The sequence below is a fragment of the Eubalaena glacialis genome, chromosome 7, assembly GCF_028564815.1.
Source record: "Eubalaena glacialis isolate mEubGla1 chromosome 7, mEubGla1.1.hap2.+ XY, whole genome shotgun sequence".
NCBI lineage: Eukaryota > Metazoa > Chordata > Mammalia > Artiodactyla > Balaenidae > Eubalaena > Eubalaena glacialis.
In genome coordinates this window covers 39,152,467-39,174,415 of record NC_083722.1, presented here as the reverse complement: position 1 = coordinate 39,174,415, position 21,949 = coordinate 39,152,467, and the positions used below count along the sequence as shown (strand labels likewise).

The 21,949-nt window shown below is 50.6% G+C and overlaps 1 protein-coding gene across 4 annotated transcripts; it reads left to right on the top strand.

Moving 5' to 3' along the window:
* Positions 1-5,960: 5,960 nt before the first annotated feature.
* On the top strand, positions 5,961-21,114 carry ARMC12 (armadillo repeat containing 12). 4 transcript variants are annotated; one of them, XM_061196327.1, is made up of 9 exons: positions 6,533-6,710; positions 7,879-8,608; positions 11,504-11,580; positions 11,983-12,235; positions 12,940-13,085; positions 13,303-13,437; positions 18,606-18,779; positions 18,915-18,986; positions 20,765-21,114. In XM_061196327.1, exons 4-9 carry the CDS (start codon positions 12,076-12,078, stop codon positions 21,092-21,094), a joined length of 1,017 nt encoding a protein of 338 aa, XP_061052310.1. In that variant the 5' UTR covers positions 6,533-6,710; positions 7,879-8,608; positions 11,504-11,580; positions 11,983-12,075; the 3' UTR covers positions 21,095-21,114. The 4 variants fall into 4 exon arrangements, with proteins under 4 accessions (XP_061052309.1, XP_061052307.1, XP_061052310.1 ...); XM_061196326.1 differs by lacking the exon at positions 6,533-6,710 and adding an exon at positions 5,961-6,132 and having other exon boundaries at positions 11,504-12,235; XM_061196324.1 differs by lacking the exon at positions 6,533-6,710 and adding an exon at positions 5,961-6,363 and having other exon boundaries at positions 11,504-12,235.
* Positions 21,115-21,949: the final 835 nt, after the last annotated feature.

Sequence of the window (21,949 nt, the reverse complement as noted above, 5' to 3'; positions counted from 1 at the left end):
CGAGTCCAACTTCTCTCCTCCAGGGCTCACTCTGCACCCCACCCTCACCTCCCAGAAGAGTTTAGCTCCCAAGGTCTGACCCATGGTGGGTGCGGGAGCCCAGGTGGGAGGTAGGCAGATGAGAGCAGGGGTGACAGGCAGCAGGATGCCACAGCTGAAGAAGGAAGTATAAATATAAAGCAGCCAGTGTAGGACTGGAAAGAGGCCATATGAAACACACGGTACATTCCGGCCCCAGCGTAACAAACTGTACCAGCCTTTTTCAGAGCTGGGAGCACTGAGGGGAGGGAAGAGAGCAGAGGTTCCTTCGAGGTTGGCCCTGCCTCCTCCTCCCCCACTTCTCCCACAGCAGGGAAAGTCCCGATGTTCCTTTTGCAACCACAGGAAACCTACTATCCCTGCTCACACTCTGTACCCAGTGTTCCTCTCAGCAGCTCCAGACTGGGAGGGAGCAAGGGGGTGGGGGGGGGAGGGGAGGTGTCAGGGGGAGGGGAGAGGCACAGCAGCCCAGGTCACATCAGGGAAGGTGGCAAGCATCACTTGGACACTGACCCACAGAATCACAGCCTGTAAGTGCTGCATCGGAGGTACAGATGACAGGGAGGTGTAGGGAAGGAAGTGCCTTGCCCAAGGTCACACAGCCAGTTGCTCACCAGGGTGGGACCAGAGTGCATCCAGAGCTGGGCAGTGCTGGGCAGCTCTCTTGGGTGTAGTATGTAGGAGTGGCAGGCCAGGGAACAGGCAGTGCCCGGGGAGTGAGGGTGGGGTGCAGCCAGATCCAAGGCTGCCTCTACACTCTGATTGGCTCTGGGCAGGTCTGGCTTGGGTACTGTCCCCTCCACTCTTCCCAAACCTACCCCCCTCCCTTAAATATTAGAGATAATGTATGTGAAGTGCCTGACATGGAGGCTGGTTTGTGGTGATGTCAACCAGACTGAGTCACCTCCACGCCTTTTCTCTCCTCCTCCACACACAGAGCTCAAGGCCTAGAACCTCCTGGGATCTTTCTCCCATATCACCACCTCCTTCCTACTGAGTCCCTATAGCTCTTAACACATTTGGTACTCACCACCTGCTGGCTTGGGTTATTATTTAACCTCACATGCCATGTGTTTGTCTCTTCAACTGGTCTGCAAACTGCCCAAGGGCAGGAAATCATTTCAATACACCCAGCATTTATTGAACATCAACTCCAGTGCCAAGCTTGGCCTGTGGGGGATGAGCTCAAGCCATGGGGGGAGGCCTCAAAGAAGCAGACTTTGTTTCTACCTCAAGGACTTTCTAATCTGGTTAAAAGAACAGGATTAGTAAACAGATCACTAGAATATGAGACAGGCCACATGCTGTGTCCTGAGAAAGGTACAGACTGAGTGTGCTGGGCTTTCAGAGGAGAGAGGAATCAGATTTGGCTGGCGCTGTTCCAAGCAGACTTTATGAGCTGGAGCTTGAGAGATGGGTAGACATGGAGGACGGGCCCTCCTGGCATGGGAAGTGGCACAGGAAACTGTGGAGTTTGGAAGGAGGGAGAAGAAATGACTTTAGGAATTGTGTCATAAACTTCTTAATGACATCCTTAGCAGGACCTAACAGAGCCTTCCATATGGTAGGGGCTCAGTATGTAAGTCCTTTGTCCCCTCCTTGGTTCAGAGATGGTGGAACCTTCAGGACCAGCGCTCAGGGACGTCTTTCTGCAGAAGGATGGATGAGGAGAAGACGTGGCCCTGAATAAATCCGGGTTTGGGCTGGAGAAAGGGAGGGGTCAGGCTCGGGTTTGGGGTCCTCTTCCTCCACCCTGCCGCCCACTCCCACTCGCTGGTGGCCAGGCTCTTCCTACTCCTGGCATCCTGCCAGGGGGTTCCCAAGCTATCCAAAAGAGCTGGGCTTGGTTTGCCAGCCCCTGGGAATCCCTGGAGTCTCCAGGCTTGTGTGAAGAAAGGATCAATCAGGGAAGGGGTCGGAGGAACAGGGAGGCTCCTCGGGGAGATGGCTTGAGTTGGCCCCCTCTAGCGGGCTTCCGTTGTCACGTGACTGCATCCCAGGTCTCCCAAGTCTGGGGCTGACGCACTCCCTGCTATCCTCCTCCAGACTCCTGGACTGAGCGCTGGTGGGGCTTGGGCGGCAGCCTGGGCGACTCCTTCTCTTGCATGGAGCTACCAACACCTGCCCCCACCCCTTCCCGATTGTGCTGCCCCGGGCCCCCCACACGCCTGGGGATCCAAGTCGGGGCTCAGGTGGGAGATGGAGTGGTCTGGTTGCGCCAAGGCCGGTGACCGGTCAGGGCCGCGCATCCCAGGGGTTGCGCACCAGCCCCCGGCCGTCCCGGGTGCCCGCGCCTGGCCTGGCCCCAGCGCGCGCTCGCAGGGCTGCGGCGGCGGCGGGGAAGCTGTGCGCCGAGCGCAAGCCGCGAGCACAAACAGGGCGAGGAGGCTGGTGTGAGCGCCTGGGCCCGGTGCCAGCGCGCCGGGGCTGGAACACAATGTCCCGAGCGGGCGGGCGGGCGAGCGAGCGGGGAGCGAGAACAGCCTGACTCAGCAGCTGGGTAAGTGGGTGTGCTCGCTCACCAGATCAACCGCTCTTGCAGCCTGCGGTCAGCGACGACCCGACTCTCGGAGGCTCCCTCGAGCGGGAGGGGCGAGCGCACGGCCCGCTTCCCGGCTCCCGCCCTGCCTGTCGCTCGGGACCTCCACGTGGCCGGTTTGCGCATCCCTCTGCCTTCTCGCCCCTCCATTAAAGCGTTTCGCGGCCCCCAGCCCGAGCAGAGCAGGCTCTGCCCACTTGGGAGAGGCACTCTCCTCACCCCACCCGGCAGGTGTGGCCCACCAGACAGCTGCTGGGTACGCGTTGTCGCATTCCCCCACCACTCTGGGAGGCTTCTCTAGGTCTTGGCGTGGGGGATGTAACCCTTAGTTGCAGATGGAGGTAGAAATTTGGTCTAGGGTGGTGGGGAGCAGAGGAAGAGGATGCTGGGAGAAATGGGATTATAGGGCAAGAAGATCTTCCCCATCTCTGTGCTCAGTTGACCCAGAGTTCAGAGTCTCTTCCTGTCCCCTCCCCTCAAAACCACTAGGCCCCTGAAGATTTCCTCAGCGGGAAGGAGAAGCAGGTGGGGAGGTGCTTTGAAGCCTGAGACCCTGCTTTTCTGCCTTACCCACCCTCCCACCCAAAGCCACAACAAAGACCCACGAATCCTGCCAACGAATCCTGCCACCCAGCCACAAAGCTTCTCCTTCCTCCTCTGCGCCTGCCTCTCCTGCCGTCTGGTGGGGCCATTGTGAGGATGACAGCCCCAGGGCAGGGAGCTCAGAAGTCAGCCCAGAGCAGGACTCTTCCTGCGAGGGTGGGGACCTGTCCCATGCCCCAGTCTCCTGGGGTGCCTGCAAGGTGCCCCTGGGGACACCGTGTGCCTGGAGTGTGCCAGGGCAGGCAGGGAGGGGCTCCCTCCTCTGCCAAGTTCCAGGAAAAGCCTGGCAGGCAGCACAGTCCTGGGCTCCAGGGCCTTCCAAGGTGGAGCTGGGGGAGGGATCCCAGGCTGCTGAACTGCCTCACCTGGGCCTCAACCCCCACTTCCCAGGCATCACTGGCACCTTCTTTAGCCAAAATTGAGGAGACGGTTGCCAACCATCTTCCCACACATACAGGCATACTTCCTACACATGTGCTCACCCAGCCAACGCTCCCCAAATCCCTCAGGCAGGAGGCACTTTCACTGTTGTCGACTCCAACCTTCTACCTGATGTATGAAATCTGTCCACAATATCCCAGGCCAATGTTCTGAAGCTGTTTGCATACCCATAGTGACGGGGACACTCTTTTACAAGGCGGCCACTACCCTTCAGGTCTTCCCTATCTCCAAGTCCAGTCACCTACAGGACACCTGCCCTCACATGGCCTAGGAGTGACTGATCTCACCCTCAGGTCCCTCACACCAGCTCCACCCCCTTTCCCACGGTGACCCTCCCACCTCCCAAACTCACCATGAAGGAGGATTAATTCTTATCTATTTTCCCTTCTTCACCGTCCTATATCTGATCTATTACCAAATTCTTCCCTTTCTTGCTTTTATTACAACATGTATTATTTGTTACTTTCTTCACTTACCCTTCCTTTCCAACCCCGTAGATTCCACCTTTGGCCCAAATTCCCACAGTCACTGCCACACTGTCCTTTCTGACCCAGGTTTTTCCTTCCTCCTACACACCCTGCTGGAATTATCTTTCTCAAACACTGTTTATTGTGTGTGTTATCAACTTCAGACTCCTCAACCAAGCACACTGGGTACACCAGCTGCTAACCTGTGTGTTCCATATGAAGGGGCCCACACTCATTCATGGTGTACCCAGACCCCAGAGTCCAGCACAGGGCCTGATGCATAGCAGGAAGGGAGCCAATGTTCCTCAAGTGTCCAATCCATTTGGTTGTGCTTGCTCTCCGCCCAGTTCTCTTTCCTGGCTTGGTGTCCCCATTCTCATGAAGCCTATTGGCTTCCTGATGCTCACGCAGGCCCTTTTGTTTTGAACAGCCCGGTTTTTGTTTTTGGCCACACCGCGCAGCATGCAGGATCTTAGTCCCCCCCCCCCCCCGCCCCCCGCCACCGGGATCGAACCCGCGCCCCCTGCAGTGGAAGCACTGAGTCTTAACCACTGGACCGCCAGGGAAGTCCCAGCCCTGGTTTTTAAACTTCCCAGAATCTTCAGAGAGGGGTGGGGAAGAGAGAAGCTGACGTCCAAATTAACATCCAAATTAACATCGGGGTTTGTGCCCAATACTAACTGCAAAGACCTTGAGTGTCAAGTGGAAAGAGGGTAGCTGCCTGCTGGGAGCCAGCAAGAAACAGAACACCACCGAGGAGGGTGGAGGGCAGAGAAGAGTGGGTGCAACCAGTGGCTTTGGGGTTTACAGACGGATCTTGTCACTGGAGATTCCAGCCTGCCTAACTGTGGGTCGCTACTCTGATGCCCTTAGGTTGTTCTTTTTTGGCACCACATCTCACACACACACACACACACACGCCCAGTGATCCTGGCCCCATCACACCTCATAACCCAGCTCAAAGTCTCTGATAGTCTCCACCCCACTTGGATCGTGTTGTCATCAACTTCCCTCTGAGCCTCATGAGCTGCCTTCATTCTTTCCTATATTTTATTGCTTCATTATGTCCTGTAGTATTTTCAACCCCAAAGATTATAAGCTCCTTCATGGCAGGGACAGTGTTATTTATTTACTTACTTAATATCATCTGTTTTGAGAAGGAAGAATAAGATAGGGCACTTGGATTTTGGAAGCCACATAGACTTGGGTCTGGATCCTGGTTCCAGCACTTAGCTGTTTGGCCTTGGGCAAGTCTCAACTTTTCTGAGCCAGTTTCTCCATCTGTAAAAGGTGCTAGAGATACTTACCTTGCGGAATGAGAGGCAAAGATTACAGAGACTACAAAGTGCCCGTTGCAAAGTGAGCAGACAATAGCTTGTCTTCCTTCCCTGCGCTGTGGGAGCTTTCCTTGAATTGGGGGACAGGATTCCTTAACTACCACCCCCCACCACTAAGACATTTCTAAGCGAGTAAAAGGACACTATTAACACTTACACCAGTTCCACGGACGTAACCCGGAATGCATGGCCACCCTACACTAACTCACAATAACCGGTGAGTGCAGGGTTCGGATCCAGCGCCGCCAGAACCCCGTGCCTAGCATGGCGCCAAGCATAGTTCAAGCTCAATGAACGTCTGTCGAATGAACGAGTGAACGGAACCTGTCCTGCCCTTAGCTTCTTGGAGCATCAGCCAGTGAAGAAGCAAAGATTGACAAGGCCGCCCACGCCGCCTCCCCACCCGCACCCATGACACAAAGTCTCTAGCAGTCTCCTTTCGCTAAGGTCTCGCCTTCTCCAGCCCGCGTCCCCGCCCCTGGCTGCCTTGGAAACAGTGACGTGTACGTGAGGGGCGTGACCTCTCTCCATCCTCTCCCGGAGACCCGGGCCCCTTCTTACCCCAGCCCGGGGAGAGTATGAGGTTGGGGTCCTCGACCCTGCTGATCCACGCCGGGCCTGGAGCTAACCCAGCCCACCTGGTCCCCCCCTCGGGCGCGGGACTCGCCGGATTGCGGGCACCCCATCCCCAGCCCACCCGGCACCGGTGAGCTGGCGGGGTCCGGAGAACGCCGGCTTCAGTTCCTGGGATCACTCTTCACCCCTTCACCCCCGACAGGCCAGTGGATCCGGAGAACCGAGGCCCAGCGCTCAGCCTAGGCCCGCTTCTTCCCGGGCAGCCCTCGGGCGTGCTCCGTGTCCTGGGGGTGGGCGGGAAGGGTGGGACCCCAGGGCGCGCCGAGCCCAGCGGAGCGCGGGAGAGAAGGAGTTAAACAAGGTGCCGGCGCCGGGCGCGGCGGGAGTGGGGGATGGGAGCGAAGGGAAAGTGAGAGCGGGGGCGGGGGTGGGGGGGGACGGGAGCGAAAGAACATCCTGTGCCCGCCGCCGGATGCGCCGGGGGGAGAGGTGCGGGGGGTGGTGGGCGGGGAGTAGTCCGGGGAGGGAGGGCAAGATGGGGGGAGGCTCGGGGCGGGGAAAGGCGCGGCCTCCGCCCCACAGTCGGAAATCCTTCTGTGAGGGCGCCGCCCCCTCCGCTCCCCGGGTTTGCCGCGTTTCTTCCAGTCCCCACTCCTTCGCCGGAGTCACGAGCTACCGAGAGGCCCCCCAGTCTGGTCCTGGGCCGGGGTAAGCACGAGCTGGGGAGGGCACGGTCCCGGAGAGCGTGCAATCCCTGTCAGGGCACGGGCTGTCCCCCAGACTTTCATCTCTCGGCTTTCTGGCTTTCTGCGGGGGCAGCTCGCACGTGCTGAGCTTCCGCTGTTCACCGAGAGTCACAACGTACATTCTCTCATTCAGTTCTGACAGCGCACTTCCGTGTAGTAGGCAGGTTTTCCGGAGGAGAAACAGACTCAGATCATGGAACTTGCCTAAACCAAGCTCGTCGGACTCCAACGGGCTTTTCATTAGAGAGTAGGCTAATTTCCCCTTAGCTTCTCCTGTGCATGCAAGCGCCGGGCCCCTCCGGGGTCCCCCTCCTTAACGGCCTACTTGCACAGTAGGTCCCCAATAGCGTGTTAGGCTCCTCTAATTAACTAGGCTGAAACACCCATTACCAGAGTCCTGATAGAAGAAGCAGGTAGTCTGAGGGTTTTACAGGTGGGAGGATGGTTTTTAGGAACAAAGTAGCTCAGGGGAACGGGCTGGATCCCCGTAGCGCTCCTGGTTTAGGAAATTTGATGGGGGAGGGGGGTTCAAAGAGGGCTCCAAAGTTGTTCAAGGCAAGTAAATGGGTTACAGGGGTTGAGACTGATTAGCTTGAAGACGACCAGAGTGGGAAGGGTAGAGGGTGAATGGAAGGGGCTGAATAATGTGCCTTTCAGGCCTCACCGTCTGTGTGCTCACTGCCTTGCCACGCCCAACATTTTTGTCCAGGTGAAACCTGCTTATAATAGTAATTATTATTGTCACGTTTGGTGAGCTCTGTGTGCTGGGCACTGTTCCAAGTATTTAATCCTCTCAAACCCAAGAAGTAGGTATTATTATTCCCATTTTACAGGTGGGGAAAATGAGGCACAAAAAGATTACAAAGCTAGGTCAGTAGCTGAGCTGGTTTTGAACCCCGGCAGTCTGGGTTGAGCCCACGCTCTCACTCACTAAATAAACTGCACCTAACATGATGGGAACATCAGCCTTAAAGGTAGAAAAGCTGGTGCAGATGGCAGAGAGGTGTGTACTAGGGCAGCCCGTGTCCTTTTGCCTTGGTGAGGGCAGGTAAGAAACTTGGGGTTGGCTGTGTGTATATGGAATCTCAGACTTCTCTTTAGCCAATATTCCAAATTTTTGAATTTGACAGAAAAAACAAGAAAAACAAAATCCAAGTTCTCACAAAGAGCTGCAGCCTTCATTTATGCTCCCTAAGAACATTCACTATCATCTGTTGTCACCATCATTTCACAAAAGCAAGTACATTTTAATTCTCCTCAAAAGAAAACAGACATCATCTGAATCAAAAGCAGATACTCCTGGGAGCTTCCCTGGTGGTGCAGCAGTTAAGAATCCGCCTGCCAATGCAGGGGACACGGGTTCGAGCCCTGGGCCAGGAAGATCCCATATGCCACGGAGCAACTAAGCCCGTGGGCCACAACTACTGAGCCTGCGCTCTAGAGCCCACGAGCCACAACTACTGAAGCCCGCATGCCTAGAGCCCGTGCTCCGCAATAAGAAGGCACCGCGATGAGAAGCCTGCGCGCCGCAACGAAGAGTAGCCCGCACTCACCGCAACTAGAGAAGCCCGAGACCCCGCACAGCCAAAAATAAATAAATAAATTTAAAACAAAAAACAAAAGCAGTTACTCCCAAGAAAGGACAGTCCTTGACTTTCCACCAATGAATACACATTCCTTTTTTTTTTAAATCGTGCTGTGGACTAGCAAAAATGTCGCACTGGGGATGCCTCTGCTTCTAATGCATCCAAAACATTTGAGGGCAGAACCCAAAGGAATGGGCTTAGGTATATATAGCAAGAGGGAGTTAGGTTAGAGCCAAGAAAGAACTCTCCTTCTTTGGAGATCTTTAAAGAGCAGGTGAGTACTGCATTTGCTTAGAACGTGAGGGTTGCAGGATCAGCTCCATGGACTGGGGAGGCCAGTAGCTCTGGGTTCCGCCTCAGAGAAGGACCAATCCTCAGATCCACCAGGGGAGCCTTGGAACCTAAAACAGTCCCTTCAGGCAGCCATTTTCTGCCTGGAGTTCATGGAGCTTGATAGGTGGTCCCATGGTAGTGGGGGGGCCTCCAGGGGCCTCTGTCACCCTTCACTACAGGGAGTCCGTGTAGTCACCCACTGTTGGGCTGCACCCTGCAGGCCTGTAAGCCTTATAGTTGCCCAGCCTTAGACTGAAGAAAGAGCCCGGGACAGCAACAGAGACATTCATGGTGCCGAATTCGTGCCGGCGAGGCAGTATAAGAACAGCCCACAGGGTTAATATAATGGTGCCTTTCTCCAGTGGGAGCCTGGATTAATTACCTTAGTAGTCTTAGGTGGGGCCAGGTATAAACCAGGTGAAATCTGTAAATCCCTTTCCAATCCTATTCCCCATGGGACAGCAAACCCAAACCACCAGAGACTTACCCGCCAGTCCCAGGACCATCTGATAGTGTGTTCCTCTGGGGGTAGATCCTGTAGCGAAGGCAAAAGTGAGTTACTGTCCTGAGACATAGTTGGCAGCGGTCTTTCGGTGGTCAACAGTTGAACTTGGATTGTATTGACTAATTGCCTCTGGGTTAACATGGCCCTGGGATGATTGTTCCTGGGATGTTCAGCTACAGTTCATAGAGCTTGAGTGAACCTCTGGTCCACCTGTTAAGAGAGCAGGTTTTCGTCTCAATTGTTAAGTAATCCTTTCATCCTTTCCATTAGCCCGGCAGCAGTGGGGTCGTAAGGCAGGTGGAAATGCCAGTGTGTGTCATTTTTATCAGCCCATTCCTGAACTTCATGACTGGTAAAGTGGATTCCTTTGTCACTATTGATGTCCGTGGGGTCCTGTATATCACACACAGCTGTCCTAGACCCCAAATAGTGGTTTTTTGCATTGCTAGATGACTCGGGTAGGCCTTTTGTAATGTCTTCCACCTGTTGTAAGCTGCATATAGCCGTTGTTCCATCATACTGTATATCATTGCTCTGCCTGCTTCCATAGCAGGGGTCAGAAGCCCAAGGGTACTCTTATTTTGTTGTAGCACAGGCCCCAACCAAACTTTTCCAGGTTACTGGCCATGTCCAATTCACAAGACTGTCCCTGAATTAATATCCCCTAAAGCCTGTGTCTAATTGTTTAGGGGTGAGAGGCTGGGGGTACGCTCGTCTTTTGTAGACAATCCAGGTCCTTGCGTTTGGTCTGTATTCACCAGCCATCCCCATGCAGTCAGATGAGCCCCCAGCATAGGGCTGCTACTTTTAAACTGGAAAGAGGCTCTGAAGTTAACAGAGTGGAAGAGAATCAATATAATGGAAGAGAAAGACACCTCTCATGGTAGTCAGCTGCCACAGGGCCCCACAGGCTAGTGGACGGCCACCTCAGGATCACCCCTGCAGCCTTCCATTCCCTGTCCTTACTTCACGACATCTCGGTAGCTTCTTTGGCCTCCTGGCCGGCTCCCCAGTCGTTGGGCTGCACCGTGCAGTCCTGAAAGCCTTGTAGTTGCCCAGCCTCAAGATTGAAGAAAGAGTCTGGAGACAGCGACAAAGACATCAGTGGTTTATTGGACAGGGGTGCCTTAAGCAAAAGGTTAAGACCCACCGATTATGGCAACACCCCACCGATTATGGCTGGCAGGCAGGCAGACCATGGCAGAAATCTTCGCTACTCGGGGGAAGAAGGAGGCTACTATTTATAGGGAGAATTGACGTCAGGTTGGCTTATCAGTTACCAGGGAAACGAGCTGGGGCACATCCGTCACAGCCCCTCAGATTAACGACCATCATGAGGGCAGATGTTTCCCTTTAATAAATTAGCAGGTAGAGCAGGGATTAGATCAGTCGCTACTGGTCGAGCAGAGGATGTACTAAGAGCAAGAGAACAGCCATCTTGAATGGCCTGACCATACATCCACCTTGGGGCTGGGTAGAGCGCCAGGAATGACCCTTGAGGAGGGCCGGGGATGGGAGGGAAGAAAGGAAGAGAATGGCCCCTGGGAGTGTTGCCTGCAGCCTAGGGTGACATGGACGAAGGCTCTGAGTGGACAGACCTGGCTGGCCGCAGCATCCTTGGGGATGCCGTTTCCCTATTTCCCCACCTCCTGCAAACCCAGGTGCAGCTCAGGGCCCAGAGCCTTCCAATAGGAGCTCAAGACCAGGCAGCTGAAGCCCTGTTCTGGTGCATCTATGCTCAGTGCTGGCTCTGGGTCTGAGCCTGGCTTGGGCTCCTCCCTGCTCTGTACCGGAAGGTGAGGCCAGAGGGTGTGGGGACACTGGGGGTGGGGGGAGGAGAAGAAGGGAAGGGTCTGGTCTCACCTGCCCCATCCTAGTGGTGGAGGTGGTGGAGACCGAGGCCTCCAAAGTTGGGTTCTCATCCTCCAGGGTGGTGGCATTTTCTGACTCCAGAGGAGGCCTCAAAGCCCATTCCACCCTGTGTGTATGTTGTGGGGTATGGGGTATGATACTCCCAGATTTAGGCCGCCATGGTTTAATGGCACAGACCTACCCCAGGTTTAACCCTGGAGATTTAGAATGCTAAACCTGGATCCCCTCAGGTTACAAATACAGAAACTGAGGTCGAGGCAAGGGCAGTCCCCTTCTCCTCCAGAGTCACACTGGTTAAATGGGCCTGGAGCCCCCGTATCCAGATTCTCTGACGTTGTTCTCTCCTCAAGTCCTCAAGGAATGACAGAAGTCATAACTTGAGCATCTACTAAGTGCAGGACTCTGTGCTGGATGTTGGAGACGCAGAGACAACTGCCCTCAGGAGCTTTTGGTCAACAGGTAAATATACACAGAGAGGAACATGCAGATGCTGGGAAATGATGGATTTGCCTTGAGACTCTGCAAAACTTTGTAAGGTACTTGCCTCTTCATCCTGTGATGGAAGCGGGGAGGCCCTGCCTGCAGAAACGCCCCAAGGCTCAGAAGTGGATCTATGGTGAAGAGATCAAAGATGGGGGGACCAGGGAAGTGAGGGAACAGGGCTGCCAGTGGGCACACCCCAACCCCCCCCAAAACTTCCAAAGGCCCCCGTCCATAAATTGGGCCTCTGCTGCCATCTAATGGAGGAAAGGTAGCCTCTGGAGCCGCCTGCTGGGGCCCCACCAACCTGGCTCCCCTAAAAAAGAGGGATGTGAAGGACCTTCCTGCCCACAGACCTTTTATTCCCCTGGAGTATTAAGCTTTGTTTCCTGCAGCCTCTGAAGCTCCCTGGCTGCCCCGTTTCCCGACCACCACCCTCCATCCCACTGTTCCCCCAGTTTCCTTTGTTGCCCAGGTTCTGATTCTGGTGCCCTGGTTCCTGGCCCTGCTAGAGTTCTGGTTCCGGAAGGCCTTTGCTAGGTGCCTCGGGCATGTGCTGCATCCCCCAGTGCCTGGGGCAAATGGACATCTGCAAAGGTGTAGTGAGCCTGGCCACAGCCGCTGGGGCCATCTACCTGCTCTACAAGGCCATCAGGGCCGGCATAAAATGTCAACCACCCCTCTGCTCTGCCTCACCCATCTGCGTCGCCCGTGAGTGTCCCCGCCCTGGGGAGAGGGCTCGGCCCCAGGAGGTACCTACTCCCCAGGTCTCCCGTGTGGGAGGGCCCCAAGGGGACTCCTCCCCGTTCCTCTCTCCTTCCCCTTTCTCACCTCCATCTCTCTCAGAGCCACCCTAGAGATGCTAGCGCAGGCTCCCCAGGTAGTGGGTGGCACTCAAGTGCCTCCTCAGGAGTCATCTGGCAGGTTTCTAAATTCTACATTCACTCTGGCATCCAGGAGCCACTTCTTGGAAACTTGGCATCAGCAGTTCTCCCCAAGGGAAAATTGGGAGACCTACATTCTCAGAGCCTCCACTAGTCCCTATGACAACTTTGTGCAAAGTAGAGAAAGGAACCCCTTCTGCAAGACTTTGTATTGCCATCTGCTGGAATATCATTGCCATATACCAATTATGATGAAATACTACATATTACTGCCATATGCCAGAAAGTTGTTATAGTAAACATACAAAAGTTTTTTGTTTACAATATGAACAATACAGCATTAGATGTGGTGCCCTTGTGCAGTACACACCCTGTTCAGCTGTACATGGTGGTCCTACATATAGCAAGAAGTCTTTTCTTCAGAAAAGGCAAGGCAGCCTTGTCCCCAGGTCCCTCTCCCACCGCTTCCCAAACCCCGTCTTTCATCACTTCTGAGTCCACAGCCTGAACTGGGCTGGGGTGGCTGTCTAGGCCTGGCAATCGAGCGAGAGCAGCGCGGGCGGGACTCAGGTGAACTCCGGAGGCTCCTCAACTCCTTGGAGTGCAAACAGGATGAGTACGCCAAGAGCATGATCCTGCACAGTATCACGCGCTGCGTGTACTTGCTGGAGTCCGAGGTGAGGGAAGGGAAGCAGGAGGTCCTTCCCAGCCAGCCTGGCCCCTGGGGGCTACGTCTGTCCCCCTTCCCCCTTGAGTAGCCAGACTGTGTCCTGGGACCTCTCTCTGGCTGATGGCGGGAGGGGTTGTGTTGAGGGGTTTTGGTGACATGGGGGGGTGGGGGGGACCAGGACACCCGCTTCTCCCGCCTCTTCTGTCTCTCCTGGCACACTCTAGGCCTCTACATGTACTAATGATGACATCACGTCGGTGGGCTCCATGCTGGATGACAAGGACAACAGTGTCAAAATCCAAGCTCTGAACACACTTAAAGCTTTCTCTGGCATCAGAAAATTCAGGCTGAAAATCCAGGTGAGCCCAGCAACAAGTATGGGGCAGAGCACATAGATGTCCATAAGCCATGGGCCATTTAGTGGGCATAGGATGAATGGTCATGTTCCAGAAGTTTGTTTGGATCTGAGTTTGTAACCCAGAAATATGTTTTTCCTTGGAAGTAGGTGGGAAAATGGTGATCAGATTCCCAGTAGGGTCATAAAAGTCTGAATCTCGGGATAAAACTGTGCTAGGTCCCTAGCAGTATCTCTGAACCCCAAACAGCAGAAATTCCCGAAGTTCTTTCTGACAACAGCCAACTCTCTTTACGGCAACTGGGTGTCGTACAATTCAATTCTGACACTATCTACCTGGAGTTAGTACAGACCCCACAGCTTAGGGCTGAGTCCTGTAAGACTGCCCCCCCACTTCTGATTGACCAGCTGTAGATTTGGAGGTTCCCATGCCCCTTCTCCTCAGGCTTGATAATTCACTAGAACGAGTCACAGAACTCAGGAAAATGCTTTACTTACGCTTACCAGTTTATTATAAAAGATATAACTGCGGAGCAGCCAAATGGAAGAGGTGCATAGGGCAGAGTATGGGGGAAGGGCTTCCATGCCTTCTCCAGGTGTGTCACCCTCCTAGCACCTCGGTGTGTTCACCAACCCGGAAGTTCTCCAAACCCTGTCGTGTAGGGGTATTTATGGAGGTTTCATTATGTAGGCATAATTGATTAATCATTGGCCATTGGTGATTGAACTCAATCTCTGGTTCCACTCTTCTCCGCAGAAGTCAGGTATGGGGCTGAAAGTTGCCTTGAGTTGCCTCATTTACATAAACTCAGGGATCATGGAAAGGGGCTCATTATGAATAACAAAAACCACTCCCATCAGGAAATTGCAAGGATTTTAGGAACCCTGTGCCTGGAATCAGGGACAAAGACCAGATATATTATCATACCACACCACCACGCTGTGTTGGTCTGAGGCTGGTGGCTGGGCCACTGATGTCTTCACTACCATCATGCAGAGAAAATATAAGCCACCAAATGTCAGTTCCCCCAGCTTCCTGCTACTAGGCCTCCAGGCTTACCTGTTACCCATCCTTTCCTGCTTTCCTGCTGGTGCCATGAAAAAATGGCTTTCTTCCTGTCTGTGTTCAATGTTAGTCTCAGTCCTGGATCCCGTCCGCTTCCCTGAGGGCCTCTCTCCTTGATTAAACTCTGTCTGATATGGCCTCCCCCGGCTCCTTCCCATTAGTGTGCAACAAGCTCTATTCCTTCCCATCTTAAAAGGCAAAACCAAAAAAACATCTTCCTTGACCTCCAAGTCTCTCTCTAGCAAATGATCTCTCTCCCAAAATATTTTACTTAAAAATAAGTAAAATATTCAAAAGTTGCAAACATTTTATGCATGTATGGTAGGAAGAATAACAATAAAACAAAACACACGTAACCAGAACCCAGGCTAAGAAATAGAACATGACCAATTGGTTAGATGCCCCAGATGCCCCTCCTTAATCCCCGCTTCCTCCCCCACCAGAGGCAATCATTCCTCTGCATTTTGTTCATCAATTTCTTGATTTTCTTTGTAGTTTTACCATATACACACGTGTCATCATTTTCTAGCAGGGCACGGCAGACAAAAATAGGTAAAATATAGTTGGAATGTTTTTAAGCTTCATGGATCTGGAAGTATGCAGTTTGTATTCTGCGGTTTGCCTTTTCCCTCCAACATGGAAAGGTTCGTCCTTATTGATGTGGACTGGTCTGTTTCCTTCTTTTGCACTGCTCTACAGTGTTCTAGTTCATGAATACCCTGCAATCATTCATCCAGCTGCCCATGGGTAGGCATTTGAGTTGTTTGCACATTGTGCCATGAGCCTTCTTGTACACATCTCCCTCGTGGATGTGGGAGACTTTCTCTAGGACATGTATGCAGGAGTGGGATGGTCGGGTGAAAGGTATGCCCAGCTTTTCAAGAAGGGCCGTATCAGTTTACACCCTCCACCAGCCCCGCATGAGTGTTTCTGGTGCATCATTTCTTCCCCGACACTTGGTATTTTCGCACTTTAAATTTTTTGCATCAAACTTTTTTGGGGAAAAAAAGGTCTCTAGGTCTCCACTTGCTGGCTGCCTCTACTTTATCCCTCGACCGTCTCAGTTGCCCTAAGGCTGTGATTCTCAAGCATATCAGAATTGCCTGGAAAGCTGGTTTAAAAATGAAGATTTCAGGGCATTATATCCAGAGGGTCCAGTTCAACAGGGAAGCTGTGTTTTTCACAAGCTCCCCAGAAGATTCTGATGCATGTGGCCTGGGCACCACTGTTCCTTCTTTCCCCAGGGTCTGTATCCTGAGGACCTGACCCCTGTTCTCCTCTCTCTGGGTGAATGCAGCCACTCCCTACTGAGGGGTGGGGGCAGGGAGGAGCAGGGTACTATTGGGAATGCTGTGCTCCCCACTCCAGGCTTCTGGCATCCTTCTTACGTGGCTCACAAAGGTACAGCTTGTAAGAGTACCTGCCTTTGGTAATAAGGCCCAAGCATCTTGCAGCTCAGAAGCCAAGATTCCTTTTTTCTTTCAACAAATGTATATTGAGCACATACTTTGTGCCCAAGCACTATGCTAGGCACTGGAGACACAGCAGTGAATAGAGTGGGAAAGATCCCTGCCCAGTGGAACTTATATTGCCTGCAAGGCAGGCAATACACAAATAAGTGAAATATGTGGTGTTTCATGGGGCAAGTGCTATGGAGAAAAATCAAGAAGGGTGGTAAGGAAGGCTGGCATGGGGGTGGTGTTGCAAGGGGGTGCTGTTGCAATTTCAAAGGAGAAAATCTTTGGGACCTAGGGCTTGATAAAGAGGTCATAGAAATGACACCAAAAGCACAATCTATAAAAGAAAAAATTGATAAATTGGACTTCATCAAAATTAAAAAAACATTTGCTTTGTGAAAGACCCTGTTAAGAAGATGAAAAGACAAACTGCAGATTGGAAGAAAATATTTGCAAACCACATATCTGACAAAGGACTCATATCTAGATTATATAAAGAACTCCCAAAACTCAACATCAAAAACAATAATAATCCATTTAGAAAATGGGCACAAGACATGGAGATATTTCACTGAAGAGGATATACAAATTGCAAATAAGCACATAAAAAATGTTTAACATTTAACTAGCCATTAGGGAAATGCAAACTAGTACCACAATGAGATATTACTATATACCTATTAGATGATTTAAACTCCAAATTAGTGACAATACCAAATGCTGGTGAAGATGTAGAGAAACTGGATCTCTCGTATGTTGCTGGTGGGAATGTAAAATGATACACCAGCCACTCTGGAAAATAGTTTGGCAGTTTCTTTAACAAACTCTTTTACCATACAAACCAGCAATTGCACTCTTGGGCATTTATCCTGGAGAAATAAAAACTTACATCTGCCAAAAAACCTGTTCACAGTTGTTCATAGCAGCTTTATTTGTAATGGTCAAAAACTGGAAACAACCAAAATGTCTCTCAGTAGATAAATGATTAAACAAACTGTGGTAATCCATACCATGGAACATTACTCAGTAATAAAAAGGAATGAACTATTGATACACACGACCACTTGGATGGATCTCGAGGGCATTATACTGAGTGAAAAAATCAATTTCAGAAGGTTACAAAATGTGATTCCATTTATATAACATTCTCAAAAATGACAAAATTAGAGAGATGGAAAACAGATTAGTGGTTGCCACTTGTTAGGGCTGGTTTTGATGGGCAGGGCTAAGTGTGACTAATAAGGGACCCACAAGGGAGATCTATGGTGATTCTGATGGAATAATCTGTTGATTGCAGTGGTGGTTACATGAAGCTACATATGTGATAAAATGACATGGAACTATACATACACATTGTGCTAATACCATTTTCCTGGTTTTGATACTGTACTGTAATTATCTAAGATGTAGCTATTGAGGGAAACTGGGTGGAGGGCACATGGGACCTCTCTGTACTGTTTTTGCAACTTCCCATGAATTTATAATTATTTGAAAATAAAAAGTTTAAAAACAAAAAGTGTGTTGCATATTGACAGTGCTATGGGGAAAAATAAAGGTGGGGATAAGGGAGGCAGCGATGGGAGTGGTGCTGCCGTCTTAAAGGAGCCGGTGGTTAGGGAAGGCCTCCCTGAGAAGGTGACATTAAAGCAAAGTCTTCAAGGAAGTAAGAGTGAGCTGTGAATAGCTGAGGAGGGAGAGCATTCTAAGCAGAGGGAACACCGTGTGCAAAGACCTAAGATAGGTGTGTACCTGGCATGTTCAGGGAATAGCTAAGGCCATTGTGATGGAACCCATGGGAGCAAAGGAGAGAACAGGAGATGAGGCCAAAGAAATAATGGGGGGAGAGGGACAGATCACGTCAGACCTTGTAAGCCACTGTAAGGACGTTAGCTCTTACCCTGAATGAACTTTTGAGCAGTCCAGCCTGCCTGCTGTTCTGAGAATAGATGCAGGGGACAAGGATGGAAGCAGGGAGAAGGAGGCTATCGCAGAAACCCAGGGGAGAGGTGATGGTGGCTTGGAACAGGGTGGTAGAGGGGGATGGTGAGAAGTGTCTTGATTGTTGGTAGATTTTGAAGGTAGAGCCAACAGGATTTTCTGAAAGATTGGAAAAGGGTGTGAGAGAAAGAAGGGAGTCAAGGAAGAACATAGATTTTTGGTCTGAGTAATTGGAAGGCAGGTGTAACCAACAGCCGAGATAGGAAGGGTAGTGGAAGGAGCAGGTTTGGGAGTGGGAATGTGTTGACTCAGAGGTTTAGTAAGATTCTGGGAAAGAAGTGGAACTGGCACTTGCATATATGAGTCTGGAGTTTAGGGAGAGGTCTGGGCTGGAGATAGAAACTTGAAAGTCATCAGCATATGGATAATTTTTAACACTGTATCACTAAGGGAGTGATGAAGATAGAGGAGGAGGTTGGGCAGAAGAACTGGGAAAGAAACGTGACGGAGAAGCCAAGTGAAGAAAGATTTTCAAGGGGGTGAGAGGGGTCAACTAGGTCAAATAACGTTGAGAGTTAAAGTGGGGAACTGTCTGTGGGGTTTGCTCAGTTTTTGTGGGCGGGGGCAGTGAAGAGTGAAGGCAGAGGCTGGGCTAATGTTGAGGATTATCATATAAAAGTAGAAAACCCTTCTCCTCTCTCCCCTCCCTAGGAACACTCCATCAAGGTGCTGGAACTGATCTCCACCATCTGGGACTCGGAGCTGCACATTGCAGGCCTCAGACTCCTCAACAACCTCCCACTGCCTGACTTTGCACATCCACAGCTGCGACGGGTGATGCCTGCCTTGATGGAGATCCTGCAGTCAGACTACATTCTGGCACAGGTGCCTGAGGACCAGAGCCCAGGCCCTGCCCTCCTGACCAGCCCTGGCACAGCACCTAGAGGGAGGAGCAGAGATTTGTGTCTTCCCTGCTCAGGCCCACCTGTCTTCTCATTCTTTACCCTTTCCTTTATTCAGGTGCAAGCCGCGCAATTGCTGAGCAACCTGGCGCAGAAGAACGACCTTCTCTATGATATTCTCAACTGCCAGGTGAGAAAAGAACTGAAAGACGGGCTAATGGATGTGAACTCAGATATTGTGAAAGGAAGAATCGTGGATTCTTCAGACAGACTTAGCCCTCACAAAATCATCTTGTTCCTCTTTCTGCCTCTGCACTAGATACATTGCAAAGCATCCCCTCTTCTGTCCTCCCAATACAATCAGATTTTCCTTTGAGGGACTTTCTGCACTCTGAGAGTCAGGAACACAGGTGACAGAAGTTAATGTAGGTATTTTAACATTAGGGGAAAATTACTTATAACAAAAATAATTATTAGGAATGGACAGGGTCACTACATAATAATAGTTCAGAAGGACAAAGCAACTCTAAACTTATATGAACTTAGTAACATAACCTCAAAATATATATATGGCAAAACTTGATAGAATTATAAGGAAATTGTTTTTTCTTTTTTCAGTTTTATTGAGGTGTAATTGACAGATAAATTTGTAAGATATTTAAAGCATATGTAGTAAATCAACTATACCCCAATAAAAACTAAATATATATATATATATATAAAACTTAATTTGGCTTCCCTGGTGGCGCAGTGGTTGAGAATCTGCCTGCCAATGCAGGGGACACGGGTTCGAGCCTTGGTCCGGGAAGATCCCACATGCCGCGGAGCAACTAGGCCCGTGAGCCACAATTACTGAGCCTGCGCGTCTGGAGCCTGTGCTCTGCAACAAGAGAGGCGGCGATAATGAGAGGCCCGCGCACCACGATGAAGAGTGGCCCCCACTTGCCGCAACTAGAGAAAGCCCTCGCACAGAAACGAAGACCCAACACAGCAATCAATCAATCAATCAATAACAAAGCTGGCTTTCTCTCTCCTTTCCTCCTCTCTATTAAAAAAAAAAAAAAAACTTAATTATACTAAAAAAAAAGTGTATGTTGTGGTGATTTGGTATACGTTGTGAAAGGATTCCCACCATCTAGTTAACACATCCGTCACCTCACATTTTGTTTGTTTTTGGTGAGAACATTTAAATTCTACTCTCTTAGCAAATTTCAATTATATAATAGTGTTATCAACAGTACTTACCATGTTTGCATTAGACCCTTGGATCTTATTCATCTTTTAGCTGAAAGTATGTACCCTTTTACCAACCTCTCCCTATTTCCCCCACACCCCACCCCAACCCCTGGCAACCACTCTTCTACTGTTTCTGTGAGTTTGACTTAAAAAAAATTCCACATTTAAGTGATACCATGCAGTATTTGTATTTCTCTGTCTGGCTTATCTCACTTAGCATAATGTCCTCTGGGTCCATCCATGTTGTCACAAATGGCAGGATTTCATTCCTACAGCTGAATAATTGGAAAGAAAAATGGACATATCTATCACCACAGTTGAAGATTTGGAAGATTTAAACTATTCTTTCAGCAGTTAATACATAAATACCTAAAACTAGTAAGGTTATACTTGCTGCGAATAACACAAATAAGCTTGAGCCATTAGACATATCCAGAACACTCTACAATTAGTAAAGGCACATTCCCCTCAAGTACACAAAATATTTACAAAAATCAACCACATGCTAAGCTTTAAAAGTTTGTCTCAACAAATTTCCCTGAATCAATATTGTCATATCACTCATGTTTTATGACCACAATGAAATTATGTTAAAGAATGATAATGAAAACTAAAAAATTCCTATACAGTTGGGTCTGAAACTTAGGTATATTGGGGAGTTGAGGCAGTAGGAGGACGGAGGAACTTTAGAATTTACCTTGGACTTCATCCCTCTCTCCATCCCACTCACAGGTACACTCCAACTTCCTGAACCTGTTCCAGTCCGCACAGCCCGGGAGTCTGCTGCATGAAGTACTGGTGTTTGCAGAGCGGCTGAGTGAGGGCCGGAGTTCACCCCACTACCGCGCCGTGAAGTGGCATTACAATGAACAGTCTGTGCACGAAGCTCTCTTTGGGGATGACTCACGACTGGCAGACCGGCTGCTTGCCCTGGTCATCCACCCCGAGGAGGATATTCAGATCCAGGCCTGCAAAGTCATAGTCAGCCTGCAGTGCCCCCAGGATGTGGGAGTCCGGCCCTCCTGCCCGCCCAGTCATTCCTGCTTTAATAATGCGGAATAAAATTATGGAGAGCCAATAAATGAGTATGGGAGAGAAGCTTGAGGGGCAGTGCAGTGTCTCTCCAGGGCCTTCCAGGGTGGGTGTAGATTTCAGCCAGCATAACTTCCTGTCAAAGTGTGGGCCTGTCTCCCCAAACGCATTCCCTGTTTAGTGGACAGACTCCCTTCTCTTGCTGCTTTTATTTATTTATTTATTTGAGTGATAATTTTTATTGGAGCATAGCTGATTTATAATTTTGTGTTAGTTTCTGCTGTACAGCAAAGTGAATCAGTTATACATATACCTACTCTTTTTTAGATTCTATTTCCATATAGGTCATTACAGAATACTGAGTAGAGTTCCCTGTGCTATGCAGTAGGTTCTTTTAATTATCTATTTTATATATAGTAGTGTGTATATGTCAATCCCAATCCCAATCCAATTTATCCCTCCTCCTCTCTTGCTGCTTGTAAATTTGAATGGGGAGCCAATGCTTTCAGGGAGTTTCAGGGAGAAGGCAGTTTTGGGGACTAAGGCCAAAGATAATCAACAGGAGACAGTATATAGCACTGGATTACTCAAGATGGGCTGGGCTACGCCACAGTAACAATAACCTCCAAATCTTAATAGATGACCAGGGTTATTTCTTTTTCACACTGCATGCTCCTGGCAGGTCAGTTGGGGGTGGAGGGGCAGGAAAAGTGACTTGCCCAAGGTCACATGACTGGTCTGGGGCAGAAGTAGGATTAGAACCTCCTAATTTTTACTGGGCTTTTTACTCATAGTCCTTGGCTCAAGCCCTGTGGGGTGGACCATAGATTCTAAGCCAGAGTCTGTGGCAGTTGAGAAAGACCTCAGTGCTTCCAGATTTTAGGG